The 8,317-nt window shown below is 37.1% G+C and overlaps 1 protein-coding gene across 1 annotated transcript in view; it reads right to left on the bottom strand.

The window, feature by feature from the left end:
• Positions 1–416: 416 nt before the first annotated feature.
• LOC128666975 (protein phosphatase 1 regulatory subunit 14A) overlaps positions 417–8,317 on the bottom strand; it is a 78,217-nt gene continuing 70,316 nt past the window's right edge. Inside the window, exon 4 of the mRNA XM_053721816.1 lies at positions 417–1,771. Coding sequence (XP_053577791.1) covers positions 1,661–1,771 — 111 coding nt within the window. The 3' untranslated portion in view covers positions 417–1,660. The remainder of the gene's footprint in view (positions 1,772–8,317) is intronic.

The following is an 8,317-nucleotide window of genomic DNA, read 5'->3' as shown; positions in this document are numbered from 1 at the left end:
ACAATAAGGTCTGTCATAGGCTACACCAGAGAGCTTTTTATAAGCCATTTGTAATACTTAGTGTCTATCTAATAGATAATCAGGACAGGCTCAGACAGTGCTGTGTCACTAACTAATGTAGATGCCCCTCAAACTGTACATTATCAGGACAGGCTCAGACAGTGCTGTGTCTTTAATAGGGTGACCCCCTGGCTGTACATTATCAGGCCAGACAGCGACGCTTGACTGCAAATTATCAGGACAGGCTCACACAGTCCTGTGTCTTTAACTAATATAGGGTGACCCTTGACTGTACATTATCAGGGCAAGCTAAGACAGTGCTGTGTCTATAATAATGTAGGACGTCCCCTCGTTGTATATTATCAGGACACACTCAGACAGTGCTGGTTGTGTAGAACAGATAAATGAAATAATACTTAGTAACAAAAACGTTATTTTATTAGAACTCAGCTGTTAATATATATTGTGTAACATTCGCACACAGTTTTGCATTTAAAGCTACAAAGGCGCCAGGACACACGATATGTCTTTCCAGGTCATCAATATAAATATAACACAGCTAGAAGTAATATGTAAACAAGTCTTGTGCTTTATGGTAATTTTAACTAAAAAGATCTGACAGTTCTAATTTGATTGACTAATGGGGACTAATGGAGAACACATGAATAACGTTGTGCTGTATCTGTAAAAACACATATTTTATCTTTTGCTATATTCCCGCACTACAGGGTCTGATATCCCTTACATTGTACAATACAGGATCATTCTGATTGCCCCTTCACTGTACAATACAGGGTCTGATCTCCCCCTTACTGTACAATACAGGGTCTGATCTCCCCCTTACTGTACAATACAGGGTCTGATCTGACTTACGCTGTATGATACAGGATCTGATCTCCACCACATCTTGCAATACAGAGTCTGATCTCACACACAATACACAATCTCCCCTACACTTTATACTTTATCTGATTTCCTCTTCATTGTACAATACAGGGTCTTATCACATTTATACTGCACAATACATGGTTTGATCTCCCCACAATTATACAATACAGGGGGTGATCTCCTCCATACTGTACAATACAGGATCTAATCTCCCCTATACTGTACAATACAGGGTCTGATCTCCCCTATGCTGTACAATACAGGGTCTGATCTCCCTCACACTGTACAATACAGGGTCTGATCTCCCCTATACTGTACAATACAGGATCTAATCTCCCCTATACTGTACAATACAGGGTCTGATCTCCCCTATACTGTACAATACAGGATCTAATCTCCCCTATACTGTACAATACAGGGTCTGATCTCCCCCACACTGTATAATACAGGGTCTGACCCCCCCCCCCCCCCACTCTACACTGTACTTTAATACCTGATGAAATATTTGCAGAAGATAAAGATTTATTAAAAGAAAAGAAAAGAAATAACTTTGTTAGGTTGCACAAGGTCTGAATAAAAAATGTCATTACAGCAGAGCAATATTTACTGTTAAATGCAATGTGCTTGTCGCAAGGTAGCGGTGACATCATATGTGACATCACTGCAAAGCATTCCTTCATTTTTCTTTCGTGTAGTGTTTGCAAGTGTAATACAGTCAGTTCTTTAAAGTTGGTGACAAATTTTCATTTCAAACAGTTTCGGTCACACACAGTCACACGTGCTCCTGAATATGGTCTTCGTTGTGAATATCCTGGCCGTTCTTTTTCAGAAGCGTCTGTTTTTGAAGCCCCTTTAATTTAACCAGAAGATCCAGAATAAAACCCTAAAACAGGAACAAACAGAGAGATATAAGAGAAAAGAAAATCGGTGACCCAATGATAATAACATGTTTATATGGGCTGGACAGGTCAGTGCCATGTAGGGAAAAAGTGATATGTCCCTTGTAGCAGAAAATTGACTTAATGACAGTGACATGTTTATATGGGTTAGAGGGTCAGTCCCATGTAGGAGCGTAGTGACCTAATAACAGTGACCTGTTTAATGGGTGAGAGGGTCAGTCCCATGTAGGAACAAAGTGACCTAAAGACAGTGACATGTTTAATGGGTTAGACGGTCAGTCCCATGTAGGAACAAAGTGACCTAATGACAGTGACATGTTTATATGGGTTAGAGGGTCAGTCCCATGTAGGAGCGTAGTGACCTAACAACAGTGACCTGTTTAATGGGTGAGAGGGTCAGTCCCATGTAGGAACAAAGTGACCTAAAGACAGTGACATGTTTAATGGGTTAGACGGTCAGTCCCATGTAGGAACAAAGTGACCTAATGACAGTGACATGTTTAATGGGTGAGAGGGTCAGTCCCATGTAGGAACAAAGTGACCTAATGACAGTGACATGTTTAATGGGTTAGAGGGTCAGTCCCATGTAGGAACAAAGTGACCTAATGACAGTGACATGTTTAATGGGTTAAAGAGTTAGTCTCATGTAGGAGCAAAGTGACCTAATGACAGTGACATGTTTAATGGGTTAGAGGGTCAGTCCCATGTAGGAACAAAGTGACCTAATGACAGTGACATGTTTAATGGGTTAGAGGGTCAGTCCCATGTAGGAACAAAGTGACCTAATGACAGTGACATGTTTAATGGGTTAATGGGTCAGTCTCATGTAGGAACAAAGTGACTTAATGACAGTGACATGTTTAATGGGTGAGAGGGTCAGTCCCATGTAGGAACAAAGTGACCTAATGACAGTGACATGTTTAATGGGTTAAAGGGTCAGTCTCATGTAGGAACAAAGTGACCTAATGACAGTGACATGTTTAATGGGTTAAAGCGTCAGTCTCATGTAGGAACAAAGTGACCTAATGACAGTGACATGTTTAATGGGTTAAAGGGTCAGTCCCATGTAGGATCAAAGTGACCTAATGACAGTGACATGTTTAATGGGTTAGAGGGTCAGTCCCATGTAGTAACAAAGTGACCTAATGACAGTGACACGTTTAATGGGTTAGAGGGTCAGTCCCATGTAGGAATAAAGTGACTAATGACAGTGACATGTTTAATGGGTTAAAGGGTCAGTCCCATGTAGGAATAAAGTGACTAATGACAGTGACACGTTTAATGGGTTAAAGGGTCAGTCCCATGTAGGAATAAAGTGACTAATGACAGTGACACGTTTAATGGGTTAGAGGGTCAGTCCCATGTAGTAACAAAGTGACCTAATGACAGTGACATGTTTAATGGGTTAAAGGGTCAGTCCCATGTAGGGACAAAGTGACCTAATGACAGTGACATGTTTAATGGGTTAGAGGGTCAGTCCCATGTAGGAATAAAGTGACTAATGACAGTGACATGTTTAATGGGTTAAAGGGTCAGTCCCATGTAGGAATAAAGTGACTAATGACAGTGACACGTTTAATGGGTTAAAAGGTCAGTCCCATGTAGGAATAAAGTGACCTAATGAAAGTGACATGTTTAATGGGTTAAAGGGTCAGTCCCATGTAGGAATAAAGTGACCTAATGACAGTGACATGTTTAATGGGTTAAAGGGTCAGTCTCATGTAGGAATAAAGTGACTAATGACAGTGACACGTTTAATGGGTTAAAGGGTCAGTCCCATGTAGGAATAAAGTGACTAATGACAGTAACACGTTTAATGGGTTAGAGGGTCAGTCCCATGTAGGAACAAAGTGACCTAATGACAGTGACATGTTTAATGGGTTAAAAACATCAAAAAGAAAACAGTCAACAGTTCAAGGCAGTAAGTGATACATTTAATTCATGCTTGTAAAATATCAGGAAAGTACAAAATATGTGAAATAACCCCAAAGTAGTGCAACAAGGTTCCTCTATGGGTTGAAGGGTCAGTCTCATGTAGGAACAAAGTGATCTAATGACAGTGACATGTTTAATGGGTTAAAGGGTCAGTCTCATGTAGGAACAAAGTGATCTAATGACAGTGACATGTTTAATGGGTAAAGAATCAGTCTCATGTAAGAACAAAGTGACCTAATGACAGTGACATGTTTAATGGGTTAAAGGGTCAGTCTCATGTAGGAACAAGGTGACCTAATGACAGTGACATGTTTAATGGGTTAAAGGGTCAGTGCCATGTAGGAACAAAGTGACCTAATAACAGTGACATGTTTAATGGGTTAAAGAATCAGTCTCATGTAGGAATAAAGTGACCTAATGACAGTGACATGTTAAATGGGTTAAAGAGTCAGTCCCATGTAGGAGCAAAGTGACCTAATGACAGTGACATGTTTAATGGGTTAAAGGGTCAGTACCATGTAGGAACAAAGTGACCTAATAACAGTGACATGTTTAATGAGTTAAAGAATCAGTCTCATGTAGGAATAAAGTGACCTAATGACAGTGACATGTTAAATGGGTTAAAGAGTCAGTCCCATGTAGGAGCAAAGTGACCTAATGACAGTGACATGTTTAATGGGTTAAAGAGTCAGTCTCATGTAGGAATAGAGTGACCTAATGACAGTGACATGTTTAATGGGTTAAAGGGTCAGTCTCATGTAGGAACAAAGTGACCTAATGACAGTGACATGTTTAATGGGTTAAAGGGTCAGTCTCATGTAGGAACAAAGTGACCTAATGACAGTGACATGTTTAATGGGTTAGAGGGTCAGTTTCATGTAGGGACAAAGTGACCTAATGACAGTGACATGTTTAATGGGTTAAAGGGTCAGTCTCATGTAGGGACAAAGTGACCTAATGACAGTGACATGTTTAATGGGTTAAAGGGTCAGTCTCATGTAGTAACAAAGTGACCTAATGACAGTGATATGTTTAATGGGTTAAAGCGTCAGTCCCATGTAGGAACAAAGTCACCTAATGACAGTGACATGTTTAATGGGTTAAAGCGTCAGTCCCATGTAGGAACAAAGTGACCTAATGACAGTGACATACTTAATGGGTTAATGGATAAGTCCCTTGCTGGATCAATGGGACCAAATGTCAAATGCATGGGTCAGACCCATGTAAGAGACAAGTGACCTAATGGCCTTAAAAGTTATAACGATAAAGGGACATTCAGGTATAATAATACAGTTTTTAAATTAGAGCATCTTATTATTAAACAAATGCTCGTTGGTAGTTATTTAAATCATCAAAGTTAAACACATAGGGGTCAATTTATTATTGTGCGGACGGACATGATACGATGTAGCGTATCATGTCCGCTGCACATCGATAAATGCCGACAGTATACATTGTCAGCATTTATCATTGCACCAGCAGTTCTTGTGAACTGCTGGTGCAATACCGCCCCCTGCAGATTTGCGGCCAATCGGCCGCTAGCAGGTGGTGCCAATCAACCCGATCGTATTCGATCGGGTTGATTTCTGTCAGCCGCCTCAGAGCAGCCGGACAGGTTATGAAGCAGCATCTTTATACCGCTGCTTCATAACTTCTGTTTCCAGCGAGCCTGAAGGCTTGCGGAAACACGGCCATCATGCTCCATACGGAGCTTGATAAATTGACCCCATAGTTATAGTCAAATAACAGGCATGCCCTTATGCTATTCCTAGCAGGACATTACCAATAATTAGTGGATATGTACGTATGCCACTTCTGATTATCTCAGCATCCATATCCTTGTCATGTGCAGAAATGCACTTTTTAGAGGATAGAACGTATTAAAGGAACAGTCAACATTGTAGATTTGCATAATCAACAAATGCAAGATAACAAGACAATGCAATAGCACTTAGTCTGAACTTCAAATTAGTAGTAGATTTTTTTTCTGACAATTTTAAAAGTTATGTCTTTTTCCACTCCCCCTGTACCATGTGACAGCCATCAGTCAATCACAAATGCATACACGTACCATGTGACAGCAATCAGCCATTCACAAATGCATACACACTTATTCTTGCACATGCTCAGTAGGAGCTGGTGACTCAAAAAGTTTAAATATAAAAAGACTGTGCACATTTTGTTAATGGAAGTAAATTAGAAAGTTGTTTAAAATTGCTTGCTCTGTCTGAATAATGAAAGTTTAATTTTGATTGAGTGTCCCTTTAAGTAGCATTTCAACATTTATTAAATTGTGTCAAAATGTGCATCTGTTTCACACAGTCACAGAAAAGAGCAAAACTTCTCATGAGAAAACATTTTCTGTTTGGGACTTTATTTCATTATCTTTGTTAAAAAATAACCTATAATCAGGAAGGTTTATCATCAAGAAAACAAATATATCAATTAAGAATTTACAAACCCAACTTCCTTGTTTTTGGCTATTTGAATATAATTCCTCTGTAAATAAACTGCCAAAAATATTAAACAATTTTATTATTATTTATTTATAGAACTTACGGTTAACTATAAGTCTGTGCATATATCAGTCATTTAAAGTTTAAAAAACAAAAAAAACTTTTGATTATATTTGCACTACTGGAAAAAAAAGTCTATGATGCCATAAATTACAATTAAACCACTGAAATCAATTTTATCTGCAATGGAATTTTAATTTTATTTAAAAATCATCAACTATAATATAATATAAATAGCTCATTTGTTTGATTAAACAAAAACAGTGATTTTATTTATTTATTTTATAAAAATAAAAATAAATATATATATTTCATTAATATCATTAGACATTAATCCAATTACAGTTCTAAAAAAAAAAAGAGTATGCGATCAACTGAAAAAAATATTTTATTCTGTTTAATTTTTTTTAACTAAGTTTTTATTTATTGAAGAAAATGTTTTGAAGAACTACTGCTTATAAAAGAGAAAATGTGTGACTTTTTTACTCCTTATGTTATTCATGATAAAGATTCATTTCTTAGGAAGGAGGAAATTGCATATCTGAAATAGTACATGGTTCCTGTTTCCTTTTTTTAGAAATAAATAAAAATAAAACAGAATTGGAAACATTCAAACAACAAATTCTTTGGAAGAATTGAAAAAAACAATCAAACTCATAAACTTTGCACACAAAAAAATCAATACATGAGACTTATGCTAGTCTAAACAATTTAAGAAACTACAATGTTTTTAATATTTAGTTTTGGATATTCTATAAAAAATAATTATCTGGTTTGATGTGAGAGAATGCCAACCAAACTGGGTACCATTTTAAAACACTGGTAAGTTGTGGAAAATAGTGGTTTATGTATTTTAAATACTTAGTTTCAGGATATTACATTTATATGTTGAAATATTATTGCCAGTAACTTACTATTGTTCCTGACAATATGTTCCAATGCTAACGTTTATGTGTCCAAACCCAATATTTTCAGACCTGATTGCTAACTCAGATCCGCGTTTCGACAGTTGTTTTAGAAACTCCAATAAGGAGAAAATATGCAAAATGTTTTATATTAGAAGAAGATGTTTTTGCATGTTATTACAAGATCAGACTGGTGGCATATGTAAAAAAAAAAAAAAAATAGTGTGCATAAATATCTATTTTCTAAATCCAGTACTAATTTAAGTTTGCTCTTACGTTCATATGCTTGCATTTTTTTTTTTAATCATCCCGGAAACATGAAATTGACTGAATAGCACCTGGACAAATTAAAAACCACAATATCTGAATCAAATGTTATGTTTGTCAGGGAAAGATTTTTTATATCTTTTATATCTTTCTGATTACATATCCAATAAACTGAGACTCTTTTAAAATGAGATGTTTTTCTCATCTCTCCCCTCCAGTGGCATTTTTACATTTTATGCTGCTCTAGGTACAGAGATATCTGCTGCCATAAACACCATCTCATTTATACTTCTCACCCAGACAGCGTATTAACCCCATGTCGGCCACATACAGAGTTTAAAGGGACAGTCTACATCTTAGTTATCTTAAAGTCTTACCTTAGATTAAGCTGCACCTTTTTATATAATGCAACAGGAACAGTAAAAAAGTTATTTTAAAATTAATATTGTTTCTGGCCACTTTGAAAATGGCTGACAAGCTCCGCCCACTGATGACATCATGATCTGGGCTGCATCTAAACACTCTGCTGAATAGCATTGACAGTCTGTTGAATCTAGTGAGCTTTTTGCGATTGGATGCCATTTGCAGGCCAAATCGTGATATCATCAGTGGGTGGAGCTTGGCAGCCATTTTAAAGTGGCCAGAAACAATATTCATTTTAAAATAACTTTTTTTCTGTTCCTGCTGCATGATATAGAAAAGGTGCAGGAGGTTATTTGCAGCTTAATCTAAAGTAAGTCTTTAAGATGACTAAGGTGTAGACTGTCCCTTTAACTCCTTGCCAGCTGCATGCTGAGAGGATTAATATCTTATAAATCACACATTATTAACTCTCAGTTGGAAACATACCCATCAGTATTATCCCTTTTTCAACAACAAAGAGAAAAGTGTTAACTTGTTGGCAGCC

Source organism: Bombina bombina, chromosome 7 (genome assembly GCF_027579735.1).
Source record: "Bombina bombina isolate aBomBom1 chromosome 7, aBomBom1.pri, whole genome shotgun sequence".
Taxonomy (NCBI): Eukaryota; Metazoa; Chordata; class Amphibia; order Anura; family Bombinatoridae; genus Bombina; species Bombina bombina.
Note: the sequence above shows the minus strand (reverse complement) of the source record. Positions and strands in the feature narration are given on the sequence as shown.